The sequence below is a fragment of the Cajanus cajan genome, chromosome 3 (assembly GCF_000230855.2).
Source record: "Cajanus cajan strain Asha chromosome 3, NIPB_CcT2T_4, whole genome shotgun sequence".
NCBI classification, from domain to species: Eukaryota; Viridiplantae; Streptophyta; class Magnoliopsida; order Fabales; family Fabaceae; genus Cajanus; species Cajanus cajan.
In genome coordinates this window covers 73,821,114-73,842,004 of record NC_138519.1, presented here as the reverse complement: position 1 = coordinate 73,842,004, position 20,891 = coordinate 73,821,114, and the positions used below count along the sequence as shown (strand labels likewise).

The 20,891-nt window shown below is 32.2% G+C and overlaps 1 protein-coding gene across 1 annotated transcript; it reads left to right on the top strand.

Annotated features, from left to right (window-relative positions):
* The first annotated feature begins 12,111 nt into the window (after positions 1 to 12,111).
* On the top strand, positions 12,112 to 12,633 carry LOC109816884 (agamous-like MADS-box protein AGL80). The gene has a single exon (XM_020382036.1). The coding sequence runs from the start codon at positions 12,112 to 12,114 to the stop codon at positions 12,631 to 12,633; it is 522 nt and encodes a 173-aa protein (XP_020237625.1).
* Positions 12,634 to 20,891: the final 8,258 nt, after the last annotated feature.

Below are 20,891 nucleotides of genomic sequence, written 5' to 3'. Positions count from 1 at the left end.
CTAAAACTACCTACTAAAATACATGAGGAATTAAAGGAAGACAAGATGGTGCATGTAAAAATTAGAAAAAAGAAAGAAGGAGGTGTGTGAAAAAAAAAATAGTAAATTGAAAATTAGAAATGTAAAATTAAAAATTTTAAAAATAAAAAAATTCTAAATATTTAATATAAAAAAAAAAGGAAATATAGAGGAAGTGTATATATCATTACCCTTATATTTTATATTTACGGCCCAATTCAGCGAAATAGAAATGCACTCATCCAAACTTGATCCACAAATGACCTAGCCGACTAATTTCAAACTAACCCACATCTAATTATCTACTAACGCATTTACTCAATTCATTTAACCTAACACTCATCTATTTAATTAATTTGTTCTTGTACTCTTCTAATCAATTTATAGTTATCATTATATTTTATTAAAAAAATGAATGTAACCATTATTTAAGCTTAGTCAAATATAATCGCAATACAATTATTAAAATTATAAATAAAAATAATAACAAATAAAATATAAAATACCAATTTATTTATTATTTTGCGATTAAAAAATAGGAAAAAGGGATGCCAAATCACATGCATTTGTTATGTTCATTTTTTTTTCTTTTCGAATTTATAAAATTCATATATTCAAACAATTCTTTGGATAAGTGCTATCGTAAATTTGGGCATTTATTCATATATATTGAAAAAGAAAAATTCTTTTAAAATTATGTTTCTTTATCCCACAGTTAATATTTTTTTTTGGTCAACAAGGGGGATTAAGACCCTAGAACACTAAGCATTAACTTGAAGAGTAGCAGAAGAATCTGCAAGTAACAAGCGAAAAATACAGGATGGAGGGGATTCATAAATGAAAACATCCTCCAATGTAGTCTCTCTACTTCTAGAAAGTGTATCAGCAACTAGGTTAGCTTCTCTATTGATGTAAGACCAAGAAACTCTGGATAGTTGAGTTGACAAATCTTTTATCTCCCGAACAAGATGACAACAAGGGTGGACCCTTGAACATCCTTCATTGATTATCCTTATTGCTTCTAATGAATCAGATTCAACCAAGATAACTTGGCCCACATTTCTTTCTAATATTATACGGGTTCCTTGCAATATAGCTCTTAATTCAGCTTCAAGAATAGAGCAGCATCCAAGGCGTCCAGAGAACGCAACAACGAATTTACCATTAGAGTTTCTCACAACTCCACCACACGAGGCCTCTCCGTTTCGTGCCACCGCTCCATCACAATTCAGCTTCAGAGCTCCAGTCGGGGGATAGGTCCATTGAGTGTTCCGGTCCAAGGGTCCTGAGCCTAGATTTTGGTTGAAGTCCCTCGAGAATGAAGGGGCTATGCGAGCTTGTATCTCTGCTACCAACTGATCGGAGGAGATGCTCAAATTTTGAAAAACTGCTCTGCTGCGATGATGCCATAGCGAGTCTAGAGTTAATCCGAATCTTAAGCTCCAGTCTGGTCTCAAGTGTTGGCTTCTGACAAGATTTTTCAAAAGCCAAGTCTCCAAATTTCCTTTAGACGCTTGCATCAAGGCTGTCCCTCTACAGGTTTTATTCCACACCTCCTGGGCATACGGACAATCTCTTAGCACATGTAAGGTAGTTTCCATGGCTTGCCTGCACTCACCACATGTGGAATCAGAAGTCATTCCACGCTTGACCCTACAGGAGTTTGTGAGTAGGCTCTCATGAGCTACTCTCCAAAGGAATACGCGAACTCTCTCTGGCCCATGCCATTTCCATATTTGCTTGAAGAGAGGAGATTTAGCTGGTAACATTTGTTGAGCAGCAATTTCATGTGCTGATTTAATTGTGAACAAGCCGTCCGTTGTTGGATTCCAAATAATCTTATCAATGCCAGCATCCTCGGAGGGAGGGGGACTGCATAGGATTGTTGCTAATAATTCAGCTGGTATCCAATCTTGAATATGTGATAGGTCCCATATTCCAAGCATATTGGTATAGTCACTTACAGATTTAAAGAGCTCAACAGGAGGTATAAATGTTAACGCACATTGGATTAGAGGAGGAGAATTCGGAATCCATTTATCATACCAGAATTTAATCATGCGTCCATTTCCCAGTTGCCAGCCGATATTAGAAACAACCAAATTCCAAGCACCGTTTATGCCATGCCAAGGATTTGACATGTTTGATTTCTTCACAACTTTTGGAATTATTTCATTAGAACACTTGTATTTAGCTTTTACAACCCTTACCCATAGTTTTTGAGGTTCTGTAATCAAACTCCAGCAGTTCTTCATCATAAATGAAGTGTTGACATCACGCATGCGTCTTAAGCCAAGCCCACCATATTCTTTTGGATAGCACAGGGTCCCCCAGCCAACAGCATGGCATTTCTTTTGAATCTGATTATCTCCCCAAAGAAAGTTGCGACAAATTCGATCAATCTCATCACATAAAAGATTGGGAAGCTGGACTGTCTGCATTGTGTAGGAAGGAAGTGCTTCAAGGACAGACTTGGTGAGCGTAAGTCTTCCCGCGAATGAGAGATTTCTTGCCTTCTAGCCACTTAGTCTCTGGTTCAATTTTTCTAATGTCCTGGTAGGAGGACCTATTAACTCGTGAGTGATGAGCCGGAATTCCTAAATACTTCCCCAAGTTCCCCGTTTGTTGAAATCCCAATGTTGCACTAATACTTTCCCTAGTAGAGAAACTCACATTCTTTGAAAAGAAAACTCTAGTCTTGTCTAAGCTAACTTTTTGACCTGAGCTAGCACAAAAGGATGTTAAACAATCTTGTATTACCTCTACCTGTTCCAATGAAGCTTCGGCAAAGAGTAAACTATTAAAATGCAATTTTATATAATATATGATGAGTTAATCACCTATATACTGCCAGTGTAAAGTTTTTTTACACTGACAACCAATCATATCTTTTAATAGTGACATGTCAGTTGCTTATTTAATGAAATAATAATAAAATAAGTAACATTAAAAAATATGATTGGTTATTAGTGTAAAAAATTTTATGCTGGCAGTGTAGGGATGATTAACTCATATATAATTCATATGAGAGATTTTACTCTCACTTTTTAAATATATAATTCAATCACCTTTCTTATGTGTTATTCCACCATTCACCACTTTAAAGAATGGTGTCAAAAATTACCTTCCTAAAAGAACATATACTATTTTTCAAATATTGTTTTTATATTTTTGTTAAAACTTAAAAAATAGCTTAAAAGAAATGTGTTTGTTTTGAAAGATAAGGGATGGGATTTATTCTCACTTGTTGTTTCTATCTCTTCAAAACGTCTTTTTCTCGTGTAAGTCTTCTCAATTTTCAAGTCATAGTGGAATGTAATTAGGAAAAATATATGAAAGATTTAAAAAAAAAAAAAAAAAACAAAGAATTCAACTACCCTTCTTGTGTGTTATTTTATGTATTTCATTTTTCTCTCTCGCCCCATTTCCTTCTTCCACCATTCAACCCTTTAAAGAATGATGTTGAAAATTATCTTCCTAAACAAACATATACTATTTTTGGAATTGTGCTTTTATTTTTTTGTTAAAACTTAAAAAATAGTTCAAAAGAAATGTGTGTTTGTTTTGAAAGTTAGGGGATGAGGTTTATTCTCGAAATTTAGGTTTATGAGAATGCATAAAAGTTATCAAGTGATATTTTTACGATTTAATTATCATAAACCAAGTTATAAAAAGATATTTGATAAATTTTTTATAAAAGAAGAAAATTAAAGATATTGTAAAATTAATAATAAAAGATGTCAGAAATTGATTTCACTTACATTTTTTTGCATGTATCCTTTTCAAAGTAATTTCATATATTATTAAGTTAATTTAACAACTAAAAAAAATTACTTTAATCCTAATTTCTTAAGTAAAAAATTCTAAGTTCCTTAGTAAAAATATCAAATCTTTAGTTAATTAGTTGATTGGACAACTTGCATTAAGATTCGAGGTTTAATTAAAATATTAACTAATAATCTTTATCTTGTTCCTTGTAATAACAAGTGTTATTAGTATATTCTTCGGATTGTAGATTTAAAAGAGTTTTACAATCTTGATTAATTCTATGAAATCATGCAATAAGTAATAAGGCCAAAACAAATATTAAGAGAAGAAAAATAATAAATAATTAAATAAAAATTTTATTGAATAACAACTACCATGAATTATATGGATTCAAAGTCAATTAAGTTAAATTCCATCTAGGAATTAATTAGTCACTCATGACTAATGAGATCCCACAAAGAAACAAGAGGAGACTTTCAAGAACTCCATGATGACTAATTATTCACTCTATTCTTTCAAATCTCTAAAATATAAAAATATGTGAAGTGTTTTTGTAACGCCCGATTCTAACGCCCAATTTATATAATAATAATTATATATTTTCTTATATAATATTTTCACAATTATATCGTTAACAATATTTTTTTCATAATAAAGATAAAGGTAAAGAACAATCATATTTTGTGAATTTAATACATGATATATCGTTCTAAAATATTTACCATAATGTATTATTTTACACAATATATTTTTCTTTCACTTTTATTACAATATTTACATTGATTGTGAAAATAAATTTACAAAAATTGTAATAGATTCATCAAATAGCCTCCACATTCCAATTCCTTCCAAGGAATACCACAGCTATATCAACTGCAAAATGATCTGGAATCCAAAGTAGATCCATCTATTTTGTAATATATTTAATTTATAAAAACAAAGAAAAGAGAGGGGTAAGAACAATATCCAATAAATATAATAATTCAAAAGAATAAACAGAATTATTTATAATCAATATTAAACATATATATATATATATGTATATATATATAAATATAAATATATATACAACTCATATATTAGATTTTCATGATACAATAAAATTTGAATTATACTTGTAGTGACTAGTCAGGATAAATGAGCATCATCAAAATATCAACCAATAAAAGGATATTTCACCTTAACCAACAATAGAATATTTCACCTTCATTTTTTACTCATTTAAATCCTCAAGGTCAAACCTCCAGCTACAAATAATTCAAACTTTATCTTCTATGGCCATAGAACAATATTTATCTTCATAAATACATGAAGAAATAACAACAAAACGAGTCCAAGATATCACAACTATAACATAGTTGATTATAAATATATTTACAATAAATATATCTATGTAAAAAGAATATATTAAGAATACCAATGATATAAATAAAAATGACCATCATTATAAAATAATGAAACAATATAAAATATGAACACCTTAATAATTATTATAGACAAAAATAATTAAAGGTTAAGCAAATAAATGAGGTTAGGGACACCCCACTAAATAAATATACATAAAAAATAACATAAATAAATAAAAATAGGAGTAGATAAAATTTTAAAGAGATAAGGTTCTCCTCCCCCTTACCTGGATAAGTAGGAGCTAAAACTTGAGCAGAATCTCCCCCCTCTGGATTCCCTCTTTCTTTCCCTCTCTTTCCCTCTTTCTTTCTCTTTCTCTTTCTCTCTCTCTCTCTCTCTTTCTCTTTCTCTCTCTAAATTTCCACTTCTGGCTGTATGATTTTTCACAGCCCCCTGCCTCCTATTTATAAGCAATCTGACGCACCCGGAACGGCCCGTACTGATTTCGGAACAGCCCGTTCCGGATCCTTCAAACGTGGGCAAAATTTTCAACTGGAACGGCCCGTTCCAATTTTGGAACAGCCCGTTCCAAGTTACCCTTTTACCCCTCAAACTTTAATAAAATTGTGAAAATGCCATTAATAATAAAATTACAAAAATACCCTTATTCCTTTATTAAAATTACAAAATGCCATTAATTACAAAAATACCTTTTAAAAAAATTGGAGTGTTACAGTTTTGTTTTGTGTGGAAGTTGTATTTATAACATCTGAATATAGACTTTATGTTTGACTCGATGTAGATGAGTATTTGATGACCGATTTTTATTGAAAATTTTTCTTGATAATTCTCCACACCTTTTGGCATATCATGATTAGGGGTGGGTAGATGGACTCGGGTCCGCGGACCGGTCCGTAAGCTCGCGGATTTCGCGGATAACGGACCCGTTTTTTTCAAATCCGTATGATTATGTCTAATTTTTTAGCCCGTCCCGTTAAGTCCGCGGACTTGGCGGATTTAATCCGCGGGCTCGCGGGCTAGTCCGCGGACTTCACATTTAATATTTTTAAATATTATGATTTTAATATTAAGTTGTGTATTTAATTTTTTAAAATTATTATGATATTAAAATTATGTTTAGTTGGTATATATTTGTCATTTGAATTATTTTATGACATTTTGATGCTTTTATTATTGAAAGTTTGGTATTATTATTTAAGTATTTGTAATTATTTTTATTTTAATATTTTAATATTTAGTATTTTAAACCATTTTAACTATTGATAAATTTTAGTATGATAAAATTTAGCTTATAAGTAAAAAATATTTTTTTTCTTCTAATTTTATGTATTTTTATTTTTAAAAAATTTATTTTTTTGAACCATTATTTAGGCCCGCGGACCGGTCTGTTATCTGCGGATTTTGGCGGGCCGGATACGAACTTAAAAAATAAGTCCATTTATTTTACGAACCGGACTTATCCGGCCCGTATAAAACGCGAGTTTTACGGACCGGACCTTAAACGGGCCGGACCGGTCCGTATACCCATCCCTAATCATGATTCATGACCCACTCAAAACGGTTGTGATCCTTCTCTTTGAACCAATGTCTTGCCTCGTTTAAAGCAATCAAAATGGCTCACTTTAAGTGAGCATCGATAGTTTTTAAGTCTTTTAATAGCTTCTTTCTCCGTGCTTTTCCTTTTCCTCGTGTCTACACACAAAAAAAATAAAAATCAGAATACCTAAAATTTAAAGAATTCTATTTACATAAATAAAATTAATTTTTAATATTTATTTTTTACACGAACAAGACTCAAACATAAAATATGTTCAATAATTATCTAAATTTGTGTGTGTGAGTGAGAGAGACCATTATCATAAAGTAATTTATAATAATATTACAAAAAAAATGCATGATTCAATTTTTATCACAAAAACATTTATACCTTGAAAAAACAATGTCGACAATGTCAAACGCTTGTTATGTGTATAAATCGTATTACATAAATCACAAAAAATAATTGATGGAAAACATAATTTAATACAGTATTCTTTTTCTATTTAATATGGGGAGTAAAATTGTGGTATAATCTTATTTTTTTTATATAGAAAAAAGAAAAGAGAGAAAAAAAATAGATGTAAAAGGATTTTTTAAAAATAATGAAGATATGATGTAATAATAGAGTTTAGAGAATGATGAAGATGAATGTGTAAAAAAACAAAAAGGTTTAAATAATAATGCAGAAGAGGTGGTGGAGGAAAGAAAAGAAAAAATAAGAAAGAGATATCAACAAAGAATGACTAGAAATAAATAAAGTAGTGGAAGAAAAGAGGAGTGGAGAAAAAGAGAGGTTAAAAAAAATATTTTGGAAACCTATTTATTTAAAAAGGAGAATAAATTAGAAAGTATAAGAGATTTTTTTTATAAAAAAAAAAAAAAAAAAAAAAAGAAGAAGAAGATGTATTTCTTAATAAGAGAAGTGTAAATAACATTTACAAAAATAAAATGAGGTTGATGGCAACTTAGGCTAATCTTTGATACGTAATACAAGAAATGTGCAGTCATTTAAACTTGATCCACAAATAACCTAGCCCACTAATTTCAAACTAACCCAAATCAATTCATCTCTTCTAACGCATTTAATCAATTCATTAAACCTAACACTCATATATTTAATTAATTTATTCTTATACTCTTAATCTAATCCATTTAGATATCAAATAACTAGGTAAATGCGAGTACTCTTGCTACTCTTAGAACTTAGTTTACCATTTTTACTCTTAGTTTTTGGTTTTCATATCTGTACCCAAAAAAAAAAACTAATTAAATTATTTCAATTTATTATCCACACATGCAGCTCATACAACAATTTTTAACTTTTTTATCAAACAAAAAATTAATATTTAATATTTTCAAATTTTATTATAATTTATTTTACTTATTAAATTCATAATATTTTTAAAAATAATTAATATAACCCTATTATTAAGCTTAGTCAAATGTAAACGCAACACAATTATTAAAAATATATAACAACTAGCAATATATAAATACCAATTTATTTATTATTTTGCGATTACAAAAAATAGGAAAAACAGATTCCAAATCACGTGCATTTGTTATGTTCATTTGTTCTTTTAGAATTTAAAGAAAGGTCATAAATTCAAACAATTTTTTAGACAAGTGCTATCATGAATTTGGGCATTTATGCACATAAATTAAGAAAGTAAAATTCTTCTAAAGATATGTTTCTTAAAATGATCCCACAATTAATATATAATTTATAACCTACTATATATAAATATATGATACATATGAAAGATTTTACTCTAATGACAACTGTTAAAATGCAATTAAAATTTTTAAAAAATACATCTATAAAATTAAAATATATGCATGAAATTAAATGATGAGAATAAGATATTATATATATATATATATATATATATAAAGTAATTTACTAATACACAATGAAATTTTACAAAAATAAATATCATTGTACGTCTGGGAACTCTATATAATTCCTGTGTGGAATGACATTCAAAGTGACATTATGTGCAAAACTGTAGTCTAATTATGCATGTATGAAATTTAAGGATGAAAATTTACTGTCATTTTTACACTCACCTCTCAAGAAATTAGTCCAAACATAATATACCTTTTACAATTTAAATATTATTAATTTGCCAGATTCTCTGTATCCTTCATGTATAGAATTACATTTAATGTGACATTACAACATGCAAAACAGAATACAAGCAACAAATGGTTACTGAAAAATAAAACCACCAATGTGTCAAATTAATTAGTCTATATAAAGAGACCTATGGTAGAGGTAAGAAATCACAAGCAACTCTTTTCACTTCTCATTTAAATTTTTTTGTCTCCCTTTTCTTTTCACCTTCATTTCTTTTTGTTTCTCCATTTTTCTTTTCACCATCATGGCCAGGAAGAAGGTGAAACTGGCGTTCATAGCCAATGATTCCGAAAGGAAGATATCATACAGGAAGAGGAAGAAGTCAGTGCTGAAGAAAACTGAAGAAATCAGCACCATTTGTGGTGTTGAAGCATGTGCTATAGTTTACAATAGTTCCTATGATCCCGAGCCACAGGTTTGGCCATCCGAATCAGGTGTCCAACAAGTGCTGAGAAAGTTCAGGAGTTTGCCTGAATGGGAGCAGATGCGGAACATGGTGCAACAAGAAAACTTCATTAGACAAAGTATTCATAAACAAAGAGAGAAGGTTAAAAAGCTTGCGAAGGACAACAAACAAAAGGAGATGACCATGTTAATGTATCAGTGCCTCGATGCAGGAAGGGTTGAGCTTAATAACAACGTGAACGTGGCTGACTTGAAGGATCTTTCATCTGTCATTGAACAGAAGCTACAAAGCATTACCACAAAGTTGGAAATGTTGAATGTTAATGAGATAACATCGTACCAACCCCAAATGCAAGAACCAGCACACCAGCACCAGATGCAAATGCAAACACCAGTGCCATATCAGCCCCAGATTGGAACACCAGCATACCAACAACAAATACAAATGCAAATACCACAAAACCAACAACAAATACAAATGCAAATACCACAAAACCATCAACAAATACAGATGCAAATACCCGCATACCAACCCCAACCCCAGATGCAAATTCAAACACAAGCATACCAGTCTCAAATTGAAACACCAACATATCAGCAACAGATGCAGATGCTGCAAACACCGGCATACCAACCCGAGGTACAGAGGCAAACAACAACATATGTACCCCAGAATGAAGGACCATCAAACCAACCCCAGATGCAAACACGTGCATTGGCAGTAGAGCCCGAAGAAATGACTTTGTTGAATATGAACACTAACCCTATGCAAAGCCAGTGGTTTATGGACACCTTTCTTATTGGTAATGGGGATGAGACAATGTTTCCTCCATTTGGGGATGATCTCCCATTCTGAAGTGCATTTTTGCTTAACTTTCTACCTTGAAAAAGCATGTGCTTGTAATTAGAAGTCCTTTTCAGATATGATTGAGTTCAGTTATCTTTTTACTTTTTACTTTTTTTGTGCGCGTCATGTTTATAAAGTGTGATTGCTATGCTTGTGGTCATTGTAACTGTTGTGATGTAGATCGTAGTGGATTCGTGGTGAAATTATTTCATATATACATCAAATATAAATAAATAATTCTATAATAATAAGATTTAATCATTTTTTTTTTTGAATTTTTCACTTTAAATTTATTTTTCTCTTCCTAAAATTCTTCATACACGTCTCAGTGCGTGTTTGGTTTTAAGTTACAAACGTAAGTTTTTTTTCTCTCTCCACATTTAAGCTTGAATTTACGTGGAAGTTTAAATTTTTTACTTCATGTAAACGTGAATTTTCACGTCGAGAATCCGAAGCAAACACACGCTCATTCTCTCAACATTCTAATCAATTATTATTAGTTGTCTTCCTGTCTCTTTTAATATTCTATGTGACCAAACTAATAAGTTTAAAAGATTAAAACTTAAATTTATGTATATTTCTTTAAAAAAAAGTGAAATAAGATGATATTATAAATTTATTATAATTATATTGTGGTTGAATTGCATAATTTTGAAAACTACACTATAATTGCAAATCTTGCAATTATAGGAAACACCACAACAATAATATGTATTGCAGACCCCAATTTAAAACCGAATTGTGTGTTAATGAGAAGACACAAAAATAAATTATTCACGTGGACTTATGACTGCACACAATTAAGCTTTTTGTAATGTAGTTACATTGATCACATGCATTTAGTTTATTCATTTAATCTTTTCTAAATTATAAAACCTCATAAATTCATGCATATATTTATAAATTCATTATCTATACTAATATATAAAGAAATAGCTCTTTTACTAATTATTTAGATCTTTTATTATTAAAAAAATTAAAAATTAATATTTTTATTAAAATCAAGATTTGAACTCAAAATCTTAAAATTTAAGAACAAATCTCAATATTAGTTGAACTAACATGTTTTTATTATTTAATTTTATATTTATTTATTTTTTAATAAAAATATAAAATATCTCAATCTCACTGTATTAAACAAAAAAAAATGTTTGTAAAAATGTGATTCGTGAAATGACCAAAATTAATATATCATTTAGTTACTTAATAAAAATATGATGTGAAGAATCTTACACTCTTATTTTTTTTTTTTTTATCAACCAACAAATATTTGTATTTATATATAGAAATACAAGAGTTACCAAAACTCATATACATAAGATAAATAGAATATTTTTTTGTTGTGACTGGACAATGATAAAAATTTTATTCAATTTTAAAATCTATCTATTTATGCATAAAAATTATTGACAAGAATAAGATATTTTAAATATATTTAACTACAACCATTCACGTACTAACACAATCAAGTAATTTATTAATTCAAACATAATGTAAATTTTTGAACTAAAATGTCCTTATAGTTTCAGATTCTTTATTCTCCACGTATGGAATAACATTTAAATGTTCAAAACCAGTCATCACTTCAAAATGAGCACTGTTATTAAATATTAGAACAATCTATCTATTTATGCATGAAAGTCAATGATGAGAAGATGAATTTTGTATATGTATAATATTCCTTGTAATTATTCAATCATTAATTTACTAAATCATGTGCACAATGAAATTTTTACTCTTTATCATTGGGGGTGTCAGATTCTCTACATTCTTATGTATGGAATGGCATTTAAAGTGACATTTGAATGTGGAAAACCAGTTATCACTTATACACAAAACATAATACCATCAACAAAGGTTCACTGGAAAATCAAACCACTCATATATCGAATTGGTCTATATAAAGAGATCGTTGGTGGCACTAGAACCACAAGCAAAGCAGCATCTCTTCTCAATTTTCTTCCTGTACTTTCTCCTCTTCTCAATTTTGTTTTTGTTTCTCCTCTTCTCTTTTCTGGTCACTAACATGCCTAGGTCAAAGGTGAAACTCGCGTTCATAGTCAATAATTCTACAAGGAGGGCAGCATACAGGAAAAGGAAGAAGGGAATGCTGAAGAAGATTGATGAACTCAGCACCCTTTGTGGCATTGAAGCATGTGCTATAATTTATAGTTCCTATGATCCTGAACCAGTGGCTTGGCCATCTGAACGGGGTGTCCATAAGGTGTTGGGAAGGTTAAAGAATATGTCTGAATCGGATCAGAATAAAAAAATGGTGAATCAAAAGAGTTTGATTACAAAGAAGATTCAAAAGTGTCAAGAACAGTTGGATAAACTTGTGAAGGAAAACAAAAAGAAGGAAATGACCATGTTTATGATTCATTGCCTTAATGCTGGGACGGTTCTACCTGATAGCATAAAGTTTGATATGAATAATAGTCATGGGTTGGATATGGTTGCTAATGCCATGCAATGGCAGCTATTTAAGGATTGGCTTAATGATGATGATGAGACAGTAGTGCCTCCATCATTTGGAGATGCTAATTAATCTCAAATTCCAAACTGAATTTAGGCTTAATTTGTTACCTTGAAAAAGGCATGTGCTTGTTGGTCCTTTGGGGATCATGTTTCAGCTTTAATAGTCTAAAATTTGACATTTTACTGTCCTTATGTGTCAATTTGAAGATACAATGATAAGTCATTACACTCTAATCTTCACATGTTTATTTTCTATATCATTACTGTGTGTGATTTACCTCATGTGGTGTAGGGATATCAATAACAGTTATTTCTTTCATTGTCTATTATTTTATTGAAAATAGCACGAGTAATCAACTTATTAGATAATAACAAGGTTTTGTATAAATTGAAGTCAAACTTCTGATAGTGTTCCAGATTGCAGTTGTCAAAATTCAATTATAACTAGTTACAAGAAATGGAGCTAATACAGTTTCAATGCAGTAAAAAAACATTTCCAGTAATATGATATACACGTTGTGGTGAGATTTTTATCAAGAACAACAGTTAAGAACCTTCTTAGTACATAAGAGATTGAATACATGCATGTACGTGTGGTGCCGCTTATGCAATTACCAATCTGCACGCGATGTTCTCTATAATAGGGTGGCAGAAAATGTAACCTGAAAGTAAATGTTGGCATATTGCAATACATCTATGACAACAAGCTAACAAGGCTAAAAAGCACCCCCAACAATAATTAGGAATTTCTTAAGCATTCTAAAGGATGATTGCACCGATTAACAATAAAATGTCACTAGTAAAAGGCCCCTGAATCGAAACCAAATCCATGTTAAGCATTTTATCTGCCACAAGACACCCTCTGCATGATTAAAAATTACATTGTTTCTAAGAAGTCGCAATCTCTAACATGTGGCATGCCAGAAAACATGACGAAAGCGCTGCAAATACTTTCTGCTAAAAAATCAACATGCTTAGTGTAGTGCTGATGAAGATGATTGATTATATTGAACACCATAGAAAGCCCAACCACTTATATAAGCTATACCATACCTGATTAGAAAATTGGCATAATAAAAAAAGATGTTCAACATACTCACTAGAGTGAGAGCACAACACAACCTTCTGAATCAGTAGCTACTCCTCTTTGAATTAATACAATACTTTGGTTGGCAACCAAACATGGAGAAGTTTCGAAAAACAAGGCTAATATAATTTGGATGGTACAACACCTTTTCAAAAATGCTTAAACGGATTTTCCATTCACCGAGTAAACAACATGTTCAGAGCACAAGGCATTATATGCAGGTGCCACAGAAAAATCGCACACCACCACTACCAGATCATTTCCATGAGTCCACTGCTTGCTGTTCCAAAACAAGGTTTGACAGCATTATTCTCGATTGATCCACCGACTCATCCTCCGAGCTAAATAAATTATTCGCCTTGAAATTTCATGAATGGGGGACAAACAGTAGACAAAGATCAGTTCATTATATATAAATATTTTAAAACATAAAAGTTTATTCTAATAAAATGTACACCTAGTGAGACATAGCACACCTTGTGAGAGAATCCATAGGGAGTTTTGCTAGCGTAGTGAGCTATGGTCATCCAACCAAAGGACCCATAGAGGATTAAGCATGCCCAACAAGCCATAGTCACCAAACAATGAATTCCAATGGAGTTTATTTGCCTAGCGAGCTAGAGTCCACCCGAGGAAAGCAACAACGATTTTCCTTTGCTAAGCAAGAATAGCCCGTCGAGTGACGAGTTTTAAAGAGTCTTGGTTGCCCAACGAGACTACTTCTTGCCTAGTGAGACCCATGTTTTGTGAATTTTGTTATATTCTTTTGCTTTTATCAGTGAGTTATTGATAGTTGAACCTATAGTGTGTTTCCTTATGATGAATAAATCATTTTGTATAATGTTGATTATATATATATATATATATATATATATGAGGAGGGATCTTTTTATTCCAGGAGTAAGTCTATATAGACTTACTCCGTTCAATAACTCATGTTTTACATTAAATTTCAATGATTCAACCGTTCAATTTAAAGTTCTTAATGCATAAATTAAATCTGCAAATTTTTAAAAAATTTAAAAATCATTTGATACTTCATTTTATTAATTCAAATTGACAGATAATCATAAAATTATTTTATATATTGATTCGAATTATGAAACGAAGTATCAAATAATTTTCAAATTTTTTAAAAATTTTCATATTTGATCTATACATTAAGAACTTTAAATTGAATGGTTGGATCGTTGAAATTTGATGTAGAACATGAGTTATTGAACGGAATAAGTCTAAGTAGACTTACTTTTGGAGTAAAAGGATCTCTCCTCTATATATATATATATATATATGTATATATATATATGTTTGTGTGTGTGTGTGTGTGTTGAATGGAAGTATGTTTCCAAGTGTTGCTTTGTAGTATTGTTGAATGAGATGTAGTTGAATAAGTTATAATTAAAGTTGAACTCATGTTGTGTTGATGAATGCATGATGTATGTTGTTGAGTTGTAAAGTTGAATTAAGGACTAGATAGGAATGTGTTGTTTATAAGTTGAGAGATCTCATTGTGAGGATTTGTGTTGTAGTGCTCTACAAGCCCAACAAGATGAAAACCCTTCAAAAAAGAGTTGACTCCTAAAGTGGAAAGTTATTTTTTAAAAGTTATCTTCTCTAGGTTCTTAGTTTATATAGTATGGGCCGGGGATTAGGTTGAACATATACTACTCATGAAGTGATCAATAAAGTATAACATAAGGTTAATGACTAAAGTTCCTAACTAAGTGTTGGAAAAAAGTGTGTAGTGTTTAAAGAGTAATTGGCAAATTAATTTCATATAAACTTAGTTAATGCATACTAATGTCATGGTAGACAAAATATCCAAGTTTTTCTATCCCTAACAATATATAGTACCGAGTTTTCATAGTTTATGTAGCAACATCTAAGAAATCAAAATAATTGTTGAATTGGCATTGGAATGTCAGACATTGTGTTGACTTAACCCAAAGATGAAGGGCCAAACATTGTGATTCAATATAGTCAAGTTACTTAAGCTACTCACTTGGGTTGTAAGAGATCTCTTAATTAAAATGAATGACAACGTATGAAGTTGTTAAGTTGTATGTTGTGAAATTGTTAAATGTTATGTTATGTTGTTAAGTTGTTACTGAGATGTAAAGTTGATGAGTTGTATAATATGTTGTGAAGTTGCTTTTTGAGTTGATTATCTATGTTGTTTGAAGTTGAGTTGTTGATGTTGTTGCTTAGTTGAAGTTGATGATGATTATATAGTTAGCTTATTGCTTTCTATCTTATGTATTGAATCTATTTACACAAGTTTACACTTACTTTTTCATGTGTTGGACTATGATGATCATACTTGGTATGAGAGCAACCTATGATTAGGCTAGAGGGCAAGCACGTTGGTTGGCCATCCAGGAGATAGTGTTTTATGGAGGTTGTTCTAATACAACTATGTATATAGATGCTCGACTGAAACTTAGAATTTTATGCTTTCTAGTACTATAATGTTTGTGTGTGTGTGTGCGTGTGTGTATGTATATGTATGTATAGAGATTCTTGTAACCCTATAAGGTCTTTATGTAATACCCATTTTTTTTATTATTAATTATCAATGGCATTTTCGTAAATTTTATAAAGGTATAGGGGTATTCTTGTAATTTTATTACTGATGGCATTTTCGCAATTTAAAAAAAAAATTTAAGGGGTGTTTTGGAAACTTGGAACGGGCCGTTCCAAAAGCAAAACGGGCCGTTCCAAGCCTAAAAAAATTATACTAACAATTTTTAGTGAGAACGGGCCCAGAACGGGCCGTTCCAAAAGGAGAACAGGCCGTTCTGACTTTGGAACGGGCCATTCTGGAGGGAGAACGGGCCGTTCTGGAAGAAGAACGGGCCGTTCTGGATGAGTCTCGGAACGGGCCGTTCTGATTTTAGAACGGGCCGTTCTGCTTTTTGGGAACGGGCCGTTCCGATTTTGGAACGGGCCGTTCCAATTTGAAAATTTGCGTACATTTGAAAGATTCGGAACGGGCCGTTCCGAATTCAATACGAGCCGTTCCGGGTGACTCTGGTTGCCTATAAATAGGGGCCAGGGGGGTGAAAAAAAATATACTGAGGGAAGTGAAAATCTTAGAGAGAGAGAGAAAGAGAAGAGAGAGAGAGAAAGAGAAGGGAGAGAGAGAGAGAAAGAAAAGAAAAGAGGAGAGAGAAAGAGGATTCCAGTAGAGGAGGTTCTGCTAGGGGAGAGAAAAGAGGAGGGAGAAGAGGAGATTCTGCCCGAGTTTCGATCCTTGTTTAAGGAGAGAGGTGGAGGTTCTGCCCGAGTTTCGGTTCTTGTTTAAGCAAGAGAGAGGAGGAGGTTCTGCCCGAGTTTCAGTTCAGGTTTATACAAGTAAGGGTAGTGCTTATAAAATTAATCTAGTATATATGAGCATGATAGGAATAGTATAATTTTAATATGCTATCTTATGTGGAGATTTTCATTTCATATAGTATAATTTGGATCAATTGATGGTTGTTTTGGATATTTAATTATTTATATTATTATTATATTGACAAATTGGCATGGTTATGGTTATGTTTAATTAAGGAATATGCTATGTGTATGTGGTTTGGAAAAGTAAATAGGACTTAAAGGAGTAAGGTTATGGTATGGATTAGATCTCTTGGTGAGATCAGGATATAATCTTTGGAAAAATATGAAATTTGGGAATCCCATGGTGAGGATTCCAATGTGGAACTTTTCCAAAGATTATATGATAAACCACTTCAGATGTTAGGTGGATTCTGAAGTACTCCTTTAAGTATTCTATTTGCTACCGGTATGGGGGCAAGGCCGAGTCATACCGATGGATGAAGTGGCTATGATCACCAGGGTTACGTGACGACGCAATCCAACTGTATATTTTCCACGAGAGGTTCGGAGTGGGACATGGGTTGATCACCTGTTTCACCGTATTTGACACTTGGTTTGGATGGTGTCGAGGCTAACATTTGGTTTGGATGTGTTGGTTACATCATGTGGATTATACAGTGGTGTGACTTTGTTTTGGATGTGGAATATGTATACATATGGTATGGATTGTATACGTTGGTTATGGATTTTCTTATTATCATAAAATATGTATGCATTGACATGGATGTGTATACAATATATTGGTTTAAATTTAGAATGGAAATGACTTTTTGGCATGGATAAATAATGTGGATAAATATCTGTTTAATGATATTTTATTATGATATACTATGATTGGTTTTATATGTGCTAACCCTTATATTTCCATGATGTGGACTGTGATGATCTCACTATGTGGGGGAGCAGATCAGGTATGAGGCTTTGGGATAACAAGGAGTCTTTTGGATAGCTGCTTTGAGAAGTGGCTAGGTTTAGAGCTTGACCAGCACCTAGGGTGTCTTATTTTGATGTTTTCATGACATTGTAATTATATTATCTTTTTGGATTACTGTATAACTTTACTAAGGATGATGACTCTGCTATAGAAGATTATATTATATATTTTGGAAACAATTTATATGTTATTGTATATTTACACTCTAGCGTAGCTGGCTTTTGCTCTATTTTCTTTATTTTATATTATTTTATTTTGGTTGGTTATTGATGTGACGGCCTAGGGTGGGTCGTTACACTTTATGTTTTTCGGTTGATATAAACAAGAATTGTTTTGCATAAATATCTAGGTGTTGCTTGAAAGAAAATCATAGGTTAAAAGATGTTTATGTTTTCCGTTGCATAGTAGATGAACTGTAATGAGTATAATGACATGTTAAATCGTTACACTTTTTAACACACTCCTTATTATTTTTTTTTTACTATCACTCTTGATTATTTGTTAAAATTTATTAGAAAAAATCGTCATAAAATTTTATAGGTCTCATTTGTTTATACTAACTTGTTGATGGAGGTGAGTAGTAGGAGTGAAGCTCAAACTCTTCCTAAACTCCTCCTAGGCTCGGATCTTCTTCAATGGAGATAGAACACACTTGAAGAACTCGTGAAGATGAAGAACAATCTGCGGAAATGGAAGAAGGAAGCATCCAAGCTCATGAACTCAAAGGATTGCACACTTCAGAGGGAAGGAAAACTAGGTTTTCCTAAGGTTTTTTGAAGGCATTCTCTTAGGTTTTCTCTCTTGGAATTTTCGGTGACTCTTGAGGGAATTGGCTGAAGTATTTGTTCAGGAATTCTCATATATTCAAAAGTGTCTTTACAAGGAGGGAAGAGATACAATTATAGGAGGCAAATTAGGTCAAGCTTGGCGGCAACCAAGTAGGCAAAGTTGGCGCCAAGTTTGAATTTCAAAATTTGAATTTGAAATTCAAACTTTGGCCACTCACATGCTTAAACCGGATTGCTATCTTCATTTAGGTGTCATTTAGGAGTGATTTGAAGTGGATTTGAGCTCACATGGCCGGAACTACTACATGCCATCCATGTGACTCAAATTCATCTCAAATTACCTCTAAATGATGCATAAATGAAACCTAATTCTCCTATTAATGTATTCTTCATATAATCCTAATCTAATGACCGAAATACATTGGTCTAATGAATACAATGAATAGGAAAAAATATAAGAAGAAGAATGAGCCCAATATTGGGTATCAAAAGCCCAAAGCTCAAGAAGCCCAAAATTAAGCCCAAGACACCTAAACCCTAATCTATGCTCAAAATACAAGATCAACAACAAAGTAAATTCCTATACTAAGAAAATACAATTAAACATGGTGTTCAATCAATTAAAACCCAAGTGAGAAGCACCCTAGGCCCACCAAGCCCATTGGGCCCACTAAGCTCTGAAGCAGTCAAATCTTCAAGTAACCTCCTGGCCATTGCTCTAGTGGTTGGGCCTTTAGCCCATGCTCTTCCATCATTCCCTCCCTCTTGAGAAGGATTCGTCCTCAAATCTGAAGAGTCGTCCTCATCATCACTAGCACCTATAAAAGGTTTAAGATCACAAACATTAAAAGTGGTGCTGACTCCATAATCAGAGGGTAAATCAAGTCTATAAGCGTTATCATTGATACGCTGTAAGACTTGAAAGGGACCATCTCCTCTAGGACTGAGTTTGGACTTTCTTTGATTTGGAAAACGTTCTTTTCTTAAGTGAAGCCAAACCCAATCACCTTCCTCGAAGATGATAGACTTTTTGCCTTTATTCCCTTGTTTGGCATATTTCTCATTTTGATTTTGAATATGAGTTTTAATCCTTTCATGCAGTTTCTTGATAAAATCAGCCTTTGAAGCCCCTTCCTTATGAATGAAATGTTCAACATTAGGAAGAGGTATCAAGTCTAAAGGAGTTAAAGGATTAAACCCATACACAGCCTCAAAAGGAGAAATATTTGTAGTTTTGTGAACTACCCTATTGTAGGCAAATTCAATGTGGGGCAAAAACTCATCCCAAGATTTGTGATTACCCTTTAGGATTGCCCTAAGCATAGTAGACAGATATCTATTCACTACCTCAGTTTGGCCATCTGTTTGAGGATGACAAGTAGTTGAAAAGAGGAGTTTGGTTCCTAGTCTTGACCATAAGACACGCCAAAAGTGGCTTAGGAACTTTGTATCTCTATCTGAAACTATGGTCCTAGGAAGTCCATGTAGTTTAACCACATCTCTAAAGAAGAGTTTTGCAATGTTGCTTGCATCATCTACTTTGTGGCAAGGAATAAAATGAGCCATTTTACTGAAACGGTCCACTACCACAAAGATAGAATCCATTCCCCTTTGAGTTCTAGGCAAGCCTAGCACAAAATCCATGCTAATATCTACCCAAGGAGAAGAAGCAACAGGCAAAGGTGTGTATGTACCATGAGGCATTACTTTAGACTTAGCTTGTAAACAAGCTAAACATCTAAAACAATGCCTTTGGACATCTTTTCGCATATGGGGCCAATAAAATTTTTCTTTTAACAAGCTAAGGGTTTTCTCAACACCAAAGTGCCCCATAAGCCCACCTTCATGACTCTCTTTAATTAATAATTTCCTAATGGATCCTTGGGGTATGCATAACCTTCCTTCTTTATACAAGTACCCCTCAACCATATAGAAACCATCAAAAGCTTTTTGTTGATATTTTTTATAATTATCACCAAACTCAAGATCTTCCTCATACAATTCCCTAATATTATCAAATCCAAGAATTTGAGTACCTAGAGACACAAGCAAAGTATGTCTCCTAGATAAAGCATCAGCTACAACATTTGATTTTCCTTTCTTGAATTTAATGATATATGGAAATTGTTCAAGGAACTCTA

Bases quoted from the DNA above. Each gene is read 5' to 3' on its own strand.
- LOC109816884 (XM_020382036.1), top strand. From the start codon at position 12,112: ATGCCTAGGTCAAAGGTGAAACTCGCGTTCATAGTCAATAATTCTACA.